General features: G+C 39.7%; 2 protein-coding genes across 3 annotated transcripts in view; one reads left to right on the top strand and one right to left on the bottom strand.

The window, feature by feature from the left end:
- Nucleotides 1-19,025, top strand: part of ANOS1 (anosmin 1) — a 211,239-nt gene that overhangs the window by 17,628 nt on the left and 174,586 nt on the right. For both annotated transcript variants that reach the window (XM_033201283.1, XM_033201282.1), the window contains exon 2: nucleotides 16,492-16,539. In XM_033201283.1, coding sequence (XP_033057174.1) covers nucleotides 16,492-16,539 — 48 coding nt within the window. The remainder of the gene's footprint in view (nucleotides 1-16,491; nucleotides 16,540-19,025) is intronic.
- Nucleotides 6,524-7,352, bottom strand: LOC117077591 (transmembrane protein 126A-like). Its single transcript, XM_033201284.1, has one exon. The coding sequence runs from the start codon at nucleotides 7,224-7,226 to the stop codon at nucleotides 6,564-6,566; it is 663 nt and encodes a 220-aa protein (XP_033057175.1). The 5' UTR covers nucleotides 7,227-7,352; the 3' UTR covers nucleotides 6,524-6,563.

Below are 19,025 nucleotides of genomic sequence, written 5' to 3'. Positions count from 1 at the left end.
GCTACTTGAGAGTCTGAGGCAGAAGAATTGCTTGAGCCCAGGATGTTGAGCTACGGTGGGCTATGATTGAGCCACTGCACTCCAGCCTGGGTGACAGAGAGACCCTGTCACTGAAAAAAGAAAGATTTCCCATTTCCATATGATGCATCGGATAAGATTAAGTAGATTTTTATAGAAATTTGAAATCCTGGATAAATATTGTGTAAGGAAAAAAACTCATTTAATTCCGAGTCATCTATTCTATTGGGAAAACATACCTGACTTTTCAGACATGCTTCTAATTCTGCAATGAACACATTTTTCTTGGAATGAGTTTTATTTTTTTGCAAAGCAAAGTTTTTTCTTGGGGTTTCTGCTCTTTTCTCTTGCATCACATTAATTAATCATGTTTTCTCTAGTGGTCCCTCATTAAAACACACTGTCTTTTGAAGTTTATGTTAAAATAACCCAGAATCATGATGAATGGGTGGAATGTAAGTCAGGGCGTAATGGACTACGAGGTGCTCTATTTTAGTTTGATGAATTATTCTGCACTCTTTAATGAATAACATAAATTAGCATAATGAAAAAGCATGTATCACAAGAAAACAATGTGACAAAAATCTGACACTTAGTAAAGTCAATTAGAAGGGGAAAACGCATAGTTTTAGTCATTTGTTTCCCCTTCTTGGGCGTTCCCTACTACAAATGAAGCGCAACTAAGTCCTGCATCTCCCAGTTTACATGTGTATAGCAAGATGGAGGTTTTGCTTTACCATTAAAACAACAACTTCTAGGATTCCAGGCATATTCCAAAATGTGTTGCTAAAATATTCAGTAGGGAAGCACATGGAAATAATAGTTTTTGTCTCTGGGGCACGGTACGTTTTTTCAATTAGTTTTTTTTTAATGGTTATAGTGATAATAGCAATAGTTCCCAGCTCATGTTATCCGGAAGCATATCCTCTCCAGCTACTCTTAATGCACGTGAGTAATTAGCTTGATAACTTAACATTAATCCTTAACCTCTGCTGGTCAACATGCCAGATTCCAGGCAGTAATGCGCCTTGTGGGAATGACTTATTATGCATAACATATTGCACCTGTCAAGCCTTGCAGCTGCCAAGCATCTATTTTGAAAAATAATAGGGTGATTTGAGAGTGCCTTTAAAGTCAGCTTGTGCTTTTGCCACACAGTCATCCCCAGCAAGAAATTACATGTTTCTACAGTTGTTCTGTATGAAAATGGCCAGAGACTGAGATGAGGCCAAGAAAGCAGAGGCCAGAGAGGTCTAGACCGCCCTGAATGTTGTTACCTTGAGTCTCAGTCTTGCAGAAAAAGAAAACAGCACATGCAAAGATCAACTTATTGCTTTACAAAGAGGGTCGTTCTTTTTCAATGACAAGAATCCTATAAGAGACCTGTAAGAATTGAGTAATGGTCTCAGTCATTATTTGGGACACTTGGAAGGGAGAGAAGAAAGACAATTGGAGTGTATTTCGTGAAGTCACATAAAGCAAGGGAAGAGTAAGCATCTCAGGCTTTCGTGGGGATCAGCCATATTTGGATGACTTGTAAAACAGCTCACTGCTCTCTAGCGCCAGGAGTTTTGATTCTTTGAGTGTGAGGTGTATCACCGGAATTTGCATGTTTCAAAAGCTTCCAGGTGAGGCTGATGTCACTGGTTCCAGTACCACACTTTGAAGGCCACTGCTTCAGTTAGTCATGCTGTTGGGCTTCTCTCTGTTGCCTTTCTTTGCTTGATAAGAGGTGCCAAGTTCTAGCTTTGGAACTGTCCATTCTCCATCCCCCAGCTTGGACATTCTTCTGGGCAGCCCTTTTCGATTCAGGTTATGTACAATTGATTAAGTGTGAGCTTACTAAGTAGAAGTCAGTGGTGGTGTCCTCAGCAGAAACATCATTGTAGGTTCACTTAGAATCGGTAGACTCATTTGTCAAATGAGAGGGCTGGAGTCACTGTATGGCTGCCATCTCTTTTGAAACATGAGTTTTGATTCCAACTTGTTGACGGATGAAGAAGCCATTGTCAATTCCTCTGAACATATGTGTTCAGGGAGACAGAGTGGGTCTCCTGGGAGAGAATGGGTCATTAGTAATCAAGGTCCGGGTATGGAACAAAGATCAGGAACATGAAGCTGAAGGTCTCACCAGAGGGTGCAACATTTTAAGAGTAGATTGGTTACACCTGGGGAGAATTGTGTGCTTGGCCAAATCACCTCATTATGACTGTGTGGTTCTCCATGTTTATTCAGGCAATCCATTTTCACCAAAACTGGACTACTTGATTCTAAACAGTTTACATTATGGATTACAAATACCTTCTTATGATGCACCCACATGCTGTCAGATTGAAGTACTTTATGACAGGAAAAACCATTGTCAGTGAGATGGACAGATGGATTGTTACAAAACGCCATGTTCTGACATTTGCTGGGAGGTGGCAGGGAGGCCAAAGTGAAGAAATCAACATTGATAGTGAGTTGAAGCAAATTGAAAAAATAATACTTGAACATACTAAGACACTCTATTAACTGAGGTGCAGGTTGAAATGTGGCTGAAACAATGTAGTATTTGTCCCATGGCTTTAATTTATTTTAGTCACTTTTCTGGATTGAATAATGCACCTCTAACTCCATATGTTGATGTCCTAACCCCCAGTACCTCAGAAAGTGGCAAAGTGGCCTTATTTGGAAATAACGTCATTGGAGATGTGATTAGTTAAGATAAGTCATTCTGTAGGAGGGTGGGCCCCTAATCCAATATGACTGGTGTCCTTACAGAAAGGGGAAATTTTAACACAGACGTGCAGAGATGTGAGGACACGGATGTGAAGGTTGGAATGCTGTCACAAGCCAAGGAGCTGTCAGAATCTCAAAGAAAGTCATGGAGTCAATCTTCCCCATGACCTTTCTGAGAGAGCATGGTCTTGCGATACTTTGGTCTCATACTTCCAGCCTCCAGAACCGAGAGACAGTAAATTTCTGCTGTTTCAGCCCCCCCTGGGTTGTGGTACTTTGTCATGGCAGCCGTAGGAAACAAAGTCATATATTTCAATTTGAATTTGAAATTATACTAAGAATAGCACTTGACGGTATTGCATTTTCATGTTCTCCCAAGTGGGGTTTTGATATGTGAATCTAATTTAGTGTAACCCTGCATTAAACAACTATATAGATTCTATGCTTTACATGGATATTATGCCTTTGCAAAGACTTGAAACAACCATACAACGTAGAAATTAATTAGACTGCTCTTATTTGTAAGCAACTGGAAACCATTTTCTTCATTGTTGTATCAAAACTTACTGAGGGATTTTAGAATTCTGACTTCTCCATGGCTCATTGCTTGTTTAATTGGGATTAATCCACCTCTAGGTGGGACCCCAGATCTCTCTGAGACCTTCTTCTACATGATTGAAAGTCACTCCTTGTGTGCAAAGTGGTCATATCACTGAATTTGGCATCTTGCCAGCTAGACTACAGCCTTGACCTTGGATGGTCACAGGTGGTTTTCATAGGCATCTCTGTGATTATCTTGTAAAGGCATTGTTCATCTCATTTGAGAAAAGAAGACATTAATATTTCTGAGAGCTCACCACCCATGATGGATGAGTAGTAGCCTGGCATGTGAAATAAAGCCTTTTACTTTAAGTAAGGTGTGCTTACTATTAAAATATTCTTTTTGTTTGAATCAGTAGTAGTTCATACATTTTTAGCCTTCCTGAGCCCCAGTTGACTCATCTACAAAGGGAGACTGTTGAACTTGAATTGCTATTAACTTGCAATTCTCAGGAGGTAGAATTTTCCTCTGACTCTTGTGTTGCCACTGTTACCAATGACTTTCACATGTTATTCAAATGCATAACAATGACTAACCTGATGATTCAGCACAGTCTTAGGCTTGGTAATTTTGAGGTTTAGAGCTATCATTGGACACTTAGATTCCTCTTCAGTATGGTAATTTTGAGGTTTATTGGACACTTAGATTTCTCCTCCAACCCCATCCTTTACTTTTCCTTTCTCCTCAGCCATTAGTGGAAATTCTAAGTTCCCCACTATATGCTCATTTCCATGATGTGGTTTGTGTCATCGTCTTGGTCCTGCCCTTGAGCATTATGGAATTCAGTAATATGTGTGTGATCTTCCTTCTTCACACTCAGGCAGGATGGTCCCTGCATTGTGTTTTTCTCTTCTGATTTTGATGTCTTCCTTTGGCATGGTAAATGTTTTGGAGAGAGTTACTGGACGAATTAGTTAATTAGAGAATAAAATATTAGCAGGCAGAAAATCTGAAAGTTGATCACTTGCAACTCCTCACCCCTTTTCCCTTGAACGGCTTTGAGAGATTTCGCTAGTAATTCAGGATGGAAAAGTCAGCATGACGGGGTAACATGTTACAGGGACAGTGTAACCTCTTTCCCTTGGAAAGTTCCCTGTATTATGAGACAATGACATGTCATTAACGAGTTACATTTGTCTTGTTTTCACCAAGAAGATGGATTGAATGGCCCTCAAAGATCTTCTCTGAGTTGTAATGATATGGTATCATCTGAGTCAGAATGCTACAGTTTACAAACATTTTGAGTGGGTATTTGGAATCACGTGTTGGTCCTTTTTCTTATCCTGGTTGTGTTTAGAGAACAGGCTTGGTCACATTCAAATAGGTCTTACACTTTGACAGAGACCAGAATGCCCATTGATGAAAATACTTTGCACGGAAGGACTGCTGGTGAGGTAGAAGTTCTCAGAGAGCTCTGGAGTCCTATGTGGCTCATGTGATTAACTGTACAGTCAGAATTTCAAAAACCCTCAATAAATTTATAAGATAACACTGCCGGGCGCGGTGGCTCACGCTTGTAATCCCAGCACTTCGGGAGGCTGAGGTAGGCGGATCACAAGGTCAGGAGATTGAGACCATCCTGGCTAACATGGTGAAACCCCGTCTCTACTAAAAAAATACAAAAAAAATTAACCGGGCGTGGTGGTGGGCTCGTGTAGTCCCAGCTACTTTGGAGGCTGAGGCAGGAGAAAGGCGTGAACCCAAGTGGTGGGGCTTGCAGTGAGCCGAGATCGCGCCGCTGCACTCCAGCCTGGGCGACAGAGCGAGATTCCATCTCAAAAAAAGAAAAAAAAATAATAAGGTAACACCAATAATGACTTTCAATCATTTGTGCATAAGAGCAGCTATTGCACACTACCTTTCCCAAGGTGGACAAGATTGAATCCTGATGTAGCTAAGAAATGTCTCAAGTCATGGTTTTGGTAACTGTCTATGCAACTTTAATTTCTGCTAAAATTTTTCTTGATGAATTTTTAGTTATATTTATTTATAAAACATCCTATTTTAAGAACACAACACCTACAATAGTTAAGGAAATAAAAGACCTAAGAAGACTTCAAAACACTTCTAGTTATTACATGTCACCTAAGGTACACTATAGCCAGTTAAAAATTCGCATCATGTCATACTCTTTACAGATAACCATGCTGAAGAATGTCCCTGGAGGTGAAGGTTGTTGCAGTGAGCTGTGATCTCACCACTGCACTCCAGCCTGGGTGACAGAGTGAGACCCTGTCTCAAGAAAGAAAAGAAAAGAAAACAATGTAATTCAGAGTCATGTAAAGTTATTTAATATTTTTTTCTCTCTGCATTGGTCTTTCTTAATTTTCTTCTTTGATGATTTTCATTATTCACAAGAACTTTGAAATGAGATTGGCATTTGTTTTCTTAAAGACATTTCTTGTTTTATGGTTGAAGAATATTCCACTGTATATATGTACTGCTTTCTTTTTCTTTTTTTTTAAATTATACTTTAAATTCTGGGATACATATGCAGAACGTTCAGGTTTGTTATATAGGTATACATATGCCACGGCAGCTTGCTGCACCCATCAACCCATCATCTATATTAGGTATTTCTCCTAATGCTATCCCTCCCTTCGCCCCCCACCCCGTGACAGACTCCGGTGTGTGATGTTCCCTTCCCTGTGTCCGTGTATTCTCATTGTTCAACTCCCACTTATGAGTGAGAACTTGCGGCGTTTGGTTTTCTGTTCCTGTGTTAGTTTGCTGAGAATGATTGTTTCCAGCTTCATCCATGTCCCTGCAGAGGACATGAACTTATCCTTTTTTATGGCTGCATAGTATTCCATGGTGTATATGTGCCACATTTTCTTTATCCAGTCTATCACTGATGGGCATTTGGGTTGTTTCCAAGTCTTTGCTATTGTGAATAGTGCCACAATAAACATACATGTGAATGTGTCTTTATAGTAGAATGATTTATAATCCTTGGGTATCTCTCCAGTTATGGGATTGCTGGGTCAAATGGTATTTCTAGTTCTAGATCCTTGAGGAATTGACACATTGTCTTCCACAATGGTTGAACTAATTTACACTCCCACCAACAGTATAAAAGCATTCCTATTTCTCCACCTCCTCTCCAGCATCTGTTGTTTGCTGACTTTTTTTTTTTTTTTTTTTTAAACTTGTTTAAGTGGGTAGCCTTTACTTAGATTCAGCCTTTTGTTGTAGGTCCCAGAATTATACCTCATGTGATAAATTACAAGTCTATGTTTATGCATAACATTAGACATAAACTTTTTACCATTTTATTTTTGTTTACATATTTGTTAAAATCAGTGAATTTCTGGCCAGGTTCAGATAACTGAAGGGCCTTTATAAGTAGTTTATATTGTTTAGACCCAAGGTATGCTGAAAACATAGTCTGGAGCATAATAGGAAATAACATCTTTCTAAAGACAGGCTTAGAAGTTCTAATCCAGTAACTTAAGATATTCCCTTTGTGTGGTAACAGAGCTGATTGATACCTGGCTGCTAGGCTACCATTTACAGGTATAGCCAAGAAAACAGGGTATAGACCACCAACAACAAGACCTATCAGTCCACTCCGTGTTACGGTACAGGTTTCACAATCCAAATCACCTGTATTCAAAGGAAAACTTACAAAACACCTGTAAGTTAAGTCTGTTGTAAGAAAAGGTATCCCTGCCATTGGCAAGCCAGCAGATATACGAGCCTTTGTCACATTCAAGATGCGTCGAAAAAGACTGTTTGCTATGAGGCCACAAAGAGCAGCATTTAATCCAACATAAACTGATCCATTTTCAAGTAGATTCCTTTCTGCCTCTGGAAGCTGGTTAATTTTTCTGAATATATCAACAATTATGTTTTCCTTGGTATTACTGGATTTATGATTTTCCATTTTGAGCCTTATGCTCTCCTCCCAGCAGCCTGCGGGTGCCTCCTCAGTTCTTCCTCAGCCACGCCGGGGGTCACTGCCGCCTTTGCTCAAATTGCCTGGGCGCAGCCATCTTTGGCTGACTCGTGACGCGCCTTGCTGACTTTTTAATGATCACCATTCTAACTGAGATGGTATCTCATTGTGATTTAGATTTGTGTTTCTCTAATGACCAGTGATGATGAGCTTTTTTTCTTGTTTGTTGGCCGCATAAATGTCTTCTTTTGAGAAGTGTCTGTTCATATCCTTCACCCACTTTTTGATGGGGTTGTTTGGTTTTTTTCTAGTAAATTTGTGTAAGTTTCTTGTAGATTCTGGATATTAGCCCTTTGTCAGACGGATAGATTGCAAAGTTTTTCTCCCATTCTGTAGGTTGCCTGTTCACTCTGATGATAGTTTCTTAGACATTTCTACTGTTCCTTTCAACTGTCTGGCACTCAGCTTCCCACTAAACTTTTTTGTTTTTGTTTTTGTTTTGAGGCATAGTCTCACTCTGCCACCCAGGCTGCAATGCAGTGGTGTGATCTCAGCTCACTGCGACCTCCGCCTCCTGGATTCAAGCAATTCTCCTGCCTCAGCCCCCCGAGTAGGTGGGATTACAGGCATATGGTGGCACGCCCAACTTATTTTTGTATTTTTAGTAGAGATGGGGTCTCACCATGTTGGCCAGGCTGCTCTCGAAATCCTGACCTTGTGGTCCGCCTGCCTCAGCCTCCCAAAGTGCTGGGATTACAGGCGTGAGCCACCATGCCTGGCCAGTTGTTTTTAAAAGTACAGGTGGAAAATAACTGCTGGTTACATTGAAACAACAATATGTTCTTCTTGGATGAATATACTTGAAGAACACAATTCTATTGGTTTCAGGAAAAGTACATCAACCTGAAATGAAGTTATAATGCACCCTAAGGGTTTCAGGACCTGCCTCCCCTCCCCACCCCGGCAGGCACCTACATCTGAAGATGCTCAAGTTATTGAAATAAAATGGTGTGGTATTTGTATATAACCTGCAAATATCCTCCTATATATTTAAGATCATCTGTACATTACTTATAATACCTAATACTATGTAAATGCTATGTAAATAGCTGTTACACTGTATTGTTTAGGAATGATGAGAAGAAGAAAAGTCTGGCATTTGCTGTTCTATACATTTTCTTTAGATAACTCTATCTACACCCTATAAAAAGATAATTCATATTTTTATTTATTAAGTAACATGTATTTGATCCCAAATGCAAGTCTTTGTTCAATTTGGGTGTTTTCATGCCAAATCTCTTGGACATTTACATCATAGGAAACAAAATAATGAGCCTATTTCCTAAGAGCTCCATCCAGAGAAGATGAAACATTTCGTCAGCTCGAACTATTTATATCATTCTTTCTAGCTCCTCCGGACCTAATAACTAAAGCTTAAATTCCATTATATGACCTCCCACTCCATTCATTTATTTCTTCAATCAGTACCATTTGCGAAGACCATTTACTCTGTGGCAGGCACACTGCTATGTGCCAGAGAGCCAACAGCAAACATGTGCTAGGGATAGACACTACCACCAAAGGTTTTCCAGGCTGGGGGGCAGATGATCGTTAAATTAAAACAACACACATAATTTACGCTTGTCCACTGTGTGATAGAGTTCCTGGGAGGAGAAGTGCAGGATGTTATAAGAGCAAGCAACAGAGAGAGAGCTGTGGTAGTCAGGGCATGGGGGTCAGGGAAGGCTTCCTGGTTGAAGTGGCATTTTCTATGAAGAAAGGACAGTATGGGAAGGCTGGGTGTCTGGAGGCAGGTGTATCTCTTTCTATATGATCAAATATTTGTTTCCTGTAGAATTCTATTAAATGTGAAATATTTGTAGAATACAGAGAGACTTTTTTCTTGGTTAATGAAAAGACTGCTGAGGATATTCCATAACATTTGAAAGAAATCTTGCTTATGAACAAACAAATATATAAAGAAATCCCTCCTCCTGAACCTTTTAAATAGACTTTTTAGAGCAGTTTTAGGTTCATAGCAATTGAGCAGAAGGTACAGAGAATATCCACATACTCTCTACCTCCACCATGCACAGCCTCTCCCATTACCAACATCCCCCACCGGAGTGGGACATTTGTGACAACGGATGAACCTACATTGACACATCATCATCATCAGGGTCCATATTTTACATACGCTTCACTCTTGATGTTGTATGGTCTATGGGTTTGGACAAATATATAATGACTTATATCCATAGTTTTATCTATTGCTTTAAAATAACTTACACCAAGGGTGGACACAAAATTGTCCATTCAGGGTGAGAGCTAATTATTTGTAGTGTCAAAGCATTGATTGGTAAAGTTAAGGTCTATGGTGGGTTTCCTGACTGATTTCTATTTCAAATGTTCAGTTCCATTGTTAGACACTAGTTTGGTGTGTATTTTGGAAACTGTAGACTGACTAGTTCTTTAGTTGTTCCATGCCGACACCTGGCTATGTTGAAGGAAATGAGTGAGATCTGTTCCTGTTTTCTCTTTTCATATGGTTGTATCCAGAGAACTAGCTTTCATTTATCTTTATTCTTCCCATGTGTGTTGTCTTTGTGTGAATGATGTGTTTTCTTTACTTGAAGCTTTTGAAGAATTACCTTTCTTTAAGGAAAAATCAAAAGGCTAGAAATGAAAAGACTTTGAAAATGTCATTGAAATAATGGCAGGGTGCACTTGATTGAACTTATATAAACTCTTTGAAAGTCGGATTGACTAACATTCATGTTTGATCTAGTTAAACTAATAAAATACAGGATGTAATCTTTATATAATTACAAAAGTCCCACTGTCTAATCCTACCTGGATGTTACCATGATGGTTCTAGAGGCAAATGTGTTTCTAGCCTAATGTACTTTGACTCTTTATCTTTGTTGGCTTTAAGCCAGTACAAGACTTTATTGCAAATACTGTATTTTATTTTTGTTGTCAAATGGTTTAACTGGTGAAGGCTATTGTAATCTGATGAAGGACTTCCCCTGGGACAGGGTATTGAAATATACTGGATTCTTATATTTTTTCATTGCTCTTCTGCTCAAAGAGTACTATATGTAAGCAACATAGGTGGATCGTGATGGAGTAACACCTGGTCCAAACAAAGTGGCCAGCATTAATCGGGGGTTTTTTGGCATCCCTGATGCTAGTGGGCAGGGTTCTTAGAAGTTATTAGTAGAGATAAATAGCTTAGCACATGATGACTGATACAGGTAAAAGCACAGAACAGCTGCAAAACCTTAGAATGGGGACAATTATTTTAAGAAAAACAGGAAACCCAAAATCCAAAAGGAACTAGGGATGCATTTTGAGGGCAAATACATATGTGAATGCATGGATGCGTGCATCTTGTGTGTGTATGCATATAAAATTTCCTTGTGGAAAAACCTCACAAATAAATGCAAAAGATGAATGAGGGGCTTGAGAATTTTTGCAATAGACAAATGATCATTGAACCTAAGTGGTACTAATAGTTGCTAAAATTGATTTTAAAAATGGTGAACAATCCACAATTAGATATGGTAAAAGAGACAGACTATCCGCGGTAAAGGAAAATAAATGCCCAGTCAGGAAACTAAGGTAAAAATACCAATACCATTGCCCACTCATCCTGTTGGCAAATGTTGAAAAATTGCTTCCACTCAAGGACAAAACAGAACGGAAAGGCATCCTTTTACTGCAAATTTTATTTGTATTTTAGTATTGCTAAAATACTGTATCTTAGTATTTTCAATGCTAAATACTTTTGAGTCTCACTATAATAAGACTGAATCAGTTAGTCTAGGGTATTATCCATTGTGAGCTGGGAGATATTAAGTCTAGGATTACTCCCAAACTGCTAAAGACAATACTAATGGCAAATGACAACAAAATCACATCAGTGATAACAAAGGATTTTTAAAAAATCCTGAGCCAAACATTTTGATAAATACTTTACGAGGATTATCGTTTTAATCATCCCAAGCAGCCTATGACATGCTGTCCTCACTAATTTTAAAAAATCATTCTAATCATAATAATTGTTTATGCATGCTTGCCATTGCCCCAAATATTTCTTTGTAATGACAGAGTTTTTCATTTTAGTAGAAAATTTTGCTTGAAATGAAAATGCCTCGATCGATGCAATGCATTGATACTAATTCCCAATTCAAAATAGGCTCTGTGGCTATTGGCTTTGTTCTCATTTTGATGGATGTGTATAAGCCAATGGTATCAGGAGCATTGAATTCCAGGAAAGAAGGAGAGTTGGTGTGGAGCAGGGCAGGAGGGTTTTCACTTGGGAAGGGGAGGTTGGGCAGCTGAAGACAATCTCTGCTGCATCCTTTGTGCTTTTGTTGTTGAAGTTTGGCCATTCAACATACACAGTAGAAGGGAACAAAAGATAGCTAATCAAGGTGTGTATTAGTCTGTTCTCATGCTGCTAATAACGACATACCTGAGACTGGGTAATTTACAAAGAAAAGGAGGTTTAATGGACTCACAGTTCCACAAGGCTGGGGAGGCCTCACAATCATGGTGGAAGACAAAGGAGGAGCAAAGGCACATCTTAAATGGTAGCAGGCAAGAGAGGGTGTGCGGGGGCAACTGCCCTTTATAAAACCATCAGATCTTGTGAGACTTACTATCATGAGAATAACATGGGAAAAACCCGCCCCCATGATGCAATTACCTCTCATAGGGTCCCTCTCACATCACGTAGGAATTGTGGGAGCTACAGTTCAAGATGAGATTTGGGTGGGGACACAGCCAAACCATATCAAGGTGTGTCCTGCACAGGGCTTCTCAGGACTCTAATTCTTTATTTTTGTTTTAATTAATTCTCTGATATTTGTTAAATTAAAAATTTATTTCCAGAGATAAAATCTTCTGTAATGAAAATCCTACAATCTACTGTCTGTCTATTTACCTGATCTCCCCTCCTATTCTCTGCTTCACCCCATCCATCTGAACTGCTGCTACCTCAACATACGGTATTTAGGACTGTTGGACCAATCTTCATCTCTCCTTTCAAGGTTATAAATCTGGAAATTCCTTCAAAATCGAGTGTGCATCTTGCTCCTTTCTTCACCTGTGGCTTTACCTGTTGTGTTGTTTACCATTGAGGTTAATCACTGGCTTTGTCACTCTGCATATTTTACTTGGTTTCCCTGACTACAGGTTTCCTAACTGTAAAATGAATAAATGAAGCTTATGTCATTTTGTGGGATGATTACATGTGGTGAGTATTAAAACATCAAGGCACATTTCTGCCACATAGATTTGGCCACTGTAATAATAATAATAGTCAAAGGTGTATTGCCACATTAGTCATATTTTGTCAACCTGTTGACAACAGTTGCTGTGCCTACTTTTGGAACCCCAGTCACCCTTGCATGGCCTCAGAAATATACCTTCTCTGTGAGGACCAAGACCTGCCCTCCCTTGCTAACGTGATACAGACAGGTAAAGAGGAAACATGGAGTCCTGTCCCCAGGGAAAAATCTAGTTGCGCAACGAAGACACAGACAAAGTAAAGTATATCATTCAGCAGGAGAGGGTGTGATAAAACTCCAAAGAGGAATCCAGCAAGTGCAGAAATAGCTGAGGGTCCCCTGATCTCATCCAGAGATAAGGTCCTGCTCATCTGCCTAGGAAAAGAAACATCTGGAAGGGAAGGACATCTCACCCGTGCCCATGTTGAGGTTTCTAGACCAAGGAACAGGACCCTGCTGACCTGACTCAAGAAGACTCAAAGCCTTCAAACCAAGATGGTGCTAAAAAAGACCTTCGGGAACTGGCTTTGATCTAGTCTCCAAGGTCTGAGGCTGTCCACTTCAACCCTGAGTCTCTTTAGAAGGTGCCTCATTGCTTCCCATCGCTGGGTGGGGAGGAGCTTGGAACACTCAGGTTGAGTCCAGGATGTGCTCAGACAGATGTGGTCCTTGGAAGTCCTGGCAGGAGCCAACTCGGCACAGGTGAAGCAGGGGAAGCTTTAACTATGAAACCCCACTAGCATATAGCCCTAATATTTACTTCTTCTCAACCTTAACTCCCAATAATTCCTTCACATACCTAGGATTTTAGCTGATCTTGTATGAACCTGCACACCGTGCAACATGCTGAGGCTGGCTGTCATGTAGGAAGTTCTTCAAAGCTGCCCTGTCCCAGCCCCCAGCTTCTGCATGCTCGATGTCCGGCCCCTGCTTCTTGCAATTGTCACTCTGTTTATGACCATCCCCTAGTCAGCCTGGCCTTCTGAACTTTTAGCTTATAACCAAGCCAATGGCTTCCTTTATAAAACATCAGTTTTATAAAAGGGTATGTTATGCCCTCTTACACGCTTTCTCCTAACACCTCATTTTCCAGTAACTCAACCATGCCCATCATTTGTCTAGCATTGGCCTCTGCCCAATCTAATTATTTATCTGATGTAATCCCTGCCAAAAATCATACCGAACTTCACCCTAGACTGTTCATATGCGTCTCCAGCTTCAGACCTTGCTGTCTCCATGGGGGGCATAGATGTGAGGGGAGAGATGAGGGCCCAGGTGTGGACGTATGGAATTCAGTAGGTGGTATGTAGGTTCATAGGAGATTGGCTAAAATCCTAAGAATGTGTAGGAATTATTGGGAGTTAAGGCTGGCTAAAATCCTAAGAATGTGTAGGAATTATTGGGAGTTAAGGCTGGCTGAAATCCTAGGCATGTGTAGGAATTATTAGGAGTTAAGACTGAGAAGAAGTAAAAAGTAGGGCTATATGCTAGAGAGGTTTCATAGTTAAAGCATTCACATGGGACTGAGATCTTTTAAGCCAATAATCTTCACATTGAAGAAGATTGCCAATCCTCTACAGCTGAGATTTATTTACTGGTTTGTGGGGGATTCTATAATTAAGCTATTATTGGGAAGGGACATATTCAGATATATTATTGGCAGTGGATGGGCAAAATGTGGTATATCCATATAGCTGAAACTGACAGTCAAAAAGATGAAGTACCAATATATGTTACAATGTACATGAAGCAAGATTGCTGTAGCATTTAGCATCAAGAAGCCAGACACATATTGTATGATTCCACTTATATAAAATGTCCAGAATAGACAAATAGATAAAGACAGAAGTAGATTTAATGTTTGCCAGGGTTTGGCAGGTAGTGGGGAAGACAGAATGGGAGTGACTACAAATAGGTCCAGGTTTCTTTTTGGGCTGATGAAAATGTTCTACAATTAAATAGTGGTGATGGTTGCATAGCTTTCTGAATATACTCAAATTGTACAGTGTAAATGAGTGAATTTTGTGAATTGTATCTCAATAAACTTGCTATAAAAGTATTTTCTAAAAGATATTTTTGGTTCAATTTTCTTTTCTCATAACTGCAAACATGTATCATCTTGCTCTATCCATACTGGTATCCTTCATATTAAAAGTTCAGATGTGGCCGGGCACGTTGGCTCACGCCTGTAATCCCAGCACTTTGGGAGGCCGAGGCGGGCGGATCACGAGGTCAGGAGATCGAGACCATCCTGGCTAACATGGTGAAACCCCGTTTCTACTAAAAAAAAATACAAAAAAGAATTATCCGGGCGTGGTGGCGGGCGCCTGCAGTCCCAGCTACTGGGGAGGCTGAGGCAGGAGAATGGCGTGAACCTGGGAGGCGGAACTTGCAGTGAGCCGAGATCGCGCCACTACACTCCAGCCTGGGCGACAGAGCGAGACTCCGTCTCAAAAAAAAAAAAAAAGTTCAGACGTTCAAACATAGGAAATGGGTGATTTTGTCTCATCTCCACCTTGAACTTCAGAGAATTAGAGGTCATGACGTCTTAGCTATTGGGTGATGGTTTCTGCTAGCTTTGCCACCTATTCCAGCCTAGCATAACCTGACTTAAAAGATCCCAACCAGAGAAAAACACATGACCAAAAAAAACATGATCAGGATAATAATCATAGTCCAATTTTTTTTTTTTTTGAGATGGAGTTTTCCTCTTGTTGCCCAGGCTGGAGTGCAATGGTGCAATTTCAGCTCACTGCAACCTCCTCCTTCTAGGTTCAAATGATTCTCCTGCCTTAGCCTCCCCAGTAGCTGGGATTACAGGCATGCGCCACCACACCTGGCTAATTTTATATTTTTTAGTAGAGACAGGGTTTCACCATGTTGGTCAGGCTGGTCTCAAACTCCTGACCTGAGGTGATCCATCCGTCTTGGCCTCCCAAAGTGCTGGGATTACAGGCATGAGCCACCGCACTGCCCCAAATATTTGTTATATATTGAGTGTATCTATTGTTTCATTTAGCTATCCCAGTGGCCTGATGCATGAGATATTGCTGTTAGGCTTGCTTTCCTGATGGATAAACTGAGGCATGGGGATGTTAAGTCTCTTGTCTGTGATCATATGTTTAGTGAAAGAGTAAAAGAAGGCTTTTCACATGGGATCTGATGTGGTTTGGATTTGTGTGCCTGCCCAAATCTTATGTCAAATTGGAAGGATGGGCCTGGTGAGAGGTAATTGGACCATAGGGGTGGATTTCCTCCTTGCTGTTCTCATGACGGTGAGTGAGTTCTCACAAGATCTGATGGCTTAAAAGTGTGTGGCACTTCCCTTTTTGCTCTCTCTCTCTCCTGCTCTGCCATGGTAAGATGTGCTTGCTTCCCCTTTGCCTTCCGCCATGATTGTAAGTTTCCTGAGCCTTCCCAGCCATACTTCCTGTTAAGCCTGCAGAACTGTGAGTCAGTGAAACCTCTTTTCTTCATAAATTACTCAGTTGCAGGTACTTCTTTATAGAAGTGTAAGAACAGACCAATACAAGATCTTTCTCCCGATCCCAAACTCTTATTCCTGTAAATTGGTTGAGGTCAAAAGCAGCCACAATGCTTAAGTTGTAAATTTCTCAAAACTGCTGACTATTGGTGGAACGTCTAGTGTTCATTTACCTGCTTCACTGCTCAACACACCATCAAAGTTGCCTCAGACCCTTTTTCATTTCAGACAGCTTGGAATCTTTAGTATTTTGTATGTCTTTGTTTACATCGTGAAATCAACAACAAAATGAAACTTACAGACACATTTTCTGTCATTGGAAGGGAAGGACATCAGGTTTTGCATTTGTTAAAATGCAAATATTCAAAAATTATAGCATAAATTATAATTTTAAATTAGAAATCTGTGTATGTGTAGCTTTCTATTAGAAGAGTATATAATGGGTCAATATTTTTCCTTTTTCTTTTTGCAGAACAATGGTTCCCTGGTTTGGTGCCAGAATCATAAGCAATGTTCTAAGGTACGTTACTATACCTGTATGAATGGTGCAAAAGACTTTTAATTTTGGAATAATTATAGTTTCACAGTAAGTTGCAAAGACAGCACAGAGTAATCATGTATGCCCAGTTTCCACCAATGGTTACCCTTTAAGTAATTGAAAACAATATCAAAAGCACAAAATCGATATGCATGCAACATATGTATATGATTTTGTGACATTTATCATGTGTAAGATTTGATTTGCATAGCTAGCACTGCCGTCAAGATACAGGTATCCATGGTTCTATATACTACTGTATTTTATTTGTTGTTTGTAATTTTCTGTTAAAAAACACTAAGAAGGAAGGCCAGGCGCGGTGGCTCACGCCTGTAATCCCAGCACTTTGGGAGGCCGAAATGGGCGGATCACGAGGTCAGGAGATCAAGACCATCCTGGCTAACACGGTGAAACCCCGTCTCTACTAAAGAATACAAAAAACTAGCCGGGCGAGGTGATGGGCGCCTGTAGTCCCAGCTACTCGGGAGGCTGAGGCAGGAGAATGGCGTGAACCCGGGAGGCGGAGCTTGCAGTGAGCTGAGGTCCGCCACTGCACTCCAGCCTGGGCCACACAGTGAGACTCCGTCTCAAAAAAAAAAAAAAAAAAGCACTAAGAAGAAAATGCCCTCTGGTTAGACCAGAGAAGATTTAATATATTCTATTTATACTTATGTTATTTGCATGTATTTTGGTTTCTTTGTAGGAACTGCTGGTTAAATAATTTAATTTTTTCATTAAACAGTCTTTTTTCCATTTTTGAGTATTCTTTGCCTCACACTAAAGTACTATAAACTTTATTATGTTACTCATTTTACGTTTGATATAATACAGTTCTTACCTCAATCCCAATACACCAAAACCTTTGTTTTTTAAATATATATACGATGGTACTCCAGCTCCAGTCTGAAGTAGGTTTTGTAATCAGGTTATGTTAATGAGTAAAGTTTACAAAGTTTGCTAAAAACATTGGAGCAAAACTTTGAGATCATAATAGTGTTTCATACAATGTATTTCATGGATATTACTTTTAGTCCTAAAATAGAAATACACCTTTATTTTATAAACAACAAGTAATCTAAGGAATATATAATAATCTTGAAATAGCATATTTGTGAAAAGGATTAATTTGTGAAAGGTCTTTCAAATTACAATAAATGATTATAAAATAATATTCCTAAACCAAAAACTTTGTTCTAAGGATGCATTTCCAGTCATGCTCACTGAATACACGAGTGTTATTTTAAAATAGAACAGAGGCCAGGCACGGTGGCTCAAGCCTGTAATCCCAGCACTTTGGAAGGCCGAGACGGGTGGATCACGAGGTCAGGAGATCGAGACCATCCTGGCTACCACGGTGAAACCCCGTCTCTACTAAAATAAACAAACAAACAAACAAAAAAAAACTAGTGGTGCGAGGTGGCGGGTACCTATAGTCCCAGCTACTCGGGAGGCTGAGGCAGGAGAATGGCGTGAACCCAGGAGGCGGAGCTTGCAGTGAGCCGAGATCCGGCCACTACACTCCAGCCTGGGCGACAGAGTGAGACTCCGTCTCAAAATAAATAAATAAATAAAATAAAATAAAATAAAATAGAACAGAGTTCCTACGTGAATGTTAAATAATTTGATGAAGATAAGCTTTGTTTATCTCTGACTGTCTAGATACTGGGCAGGAATGAAATGCCTGGTTACAGTCCACTTACTCTTTTTATGTAATGTCCTAAGAATTTGTTCTGTCCAGACATTTTCTGGTATTGATTATATTAATTGGTCTTCAACTGGAATTTTAGATAACTTTTTCATGCCATCATTCCAGATAAAGCACATAATGCTATGAGGTCAATTAAATTTCCTAAGTATTCTTTTTGTTCAATGTTGTATTAATTGTGTATTATAGGAATGATAATTTGTTACATTGGTAATACTTCTTATTTAAGCACACATTTTTCCATATCCCATCAAGAAATTATCTTTTACAGACTTACAAGGGATTTGATTAGAACAGGTTTATTTGAATTACTTTAAAATTATTGCGATGAAAGAAATTTGTACACTAGGGGACATAGATGGTTAAACCATATTTTGCAGATGATTAATCAAGGCTGCCATGAGAGACTTTGAATTTCACAAGGAAAGAAAGCAATCCTTTTGGTCAGAAAGCAAGAATCAATCAATAAGTCACAATTAAGCCCAACTGAAACTCTGGAATATATTACAAAGCTGACAGAAGTTTAAGGATTGTCTTTAACTTGCGATCCTTTATGTCTGATATAATACAGTTCTTTGGGACTCTTTGGGATTGAATCTTGCTTATTAATCAAAGTTTGACTCCTTTGGATGTTATCATGTCTGGATACCTGTGCAGACAAGTACAATTTGCATTTCTTTTGGGATTCATGAAGTACTAGGTGGGCTTTTTCTCTTAACGTGCAGGTTAACAAGGTTACTGGTAATCTGTAGTCACATAGTCA

The sequence above is a fragment of the Trachypithecus francoisi genome, unplaced genomic scaffold, assembly GCF_009764315.1.
Source record: "Trachypithecus francoisi isolate TF-2019V2 unplaced genomic scaffold, Tfra_2.0 Lachesis_group6, whole genome shotgun sequence".
Classification (NCBI taxonomy): Eukaryota; Metazoa; Chordata; class Mammalia; order Primates; family Cercopithecidae; genus Trachypithecus; species Trachypithecus francoisi.
This window is presented reverse-complemented; position numbering and strand designations above follow the sequence as displayed.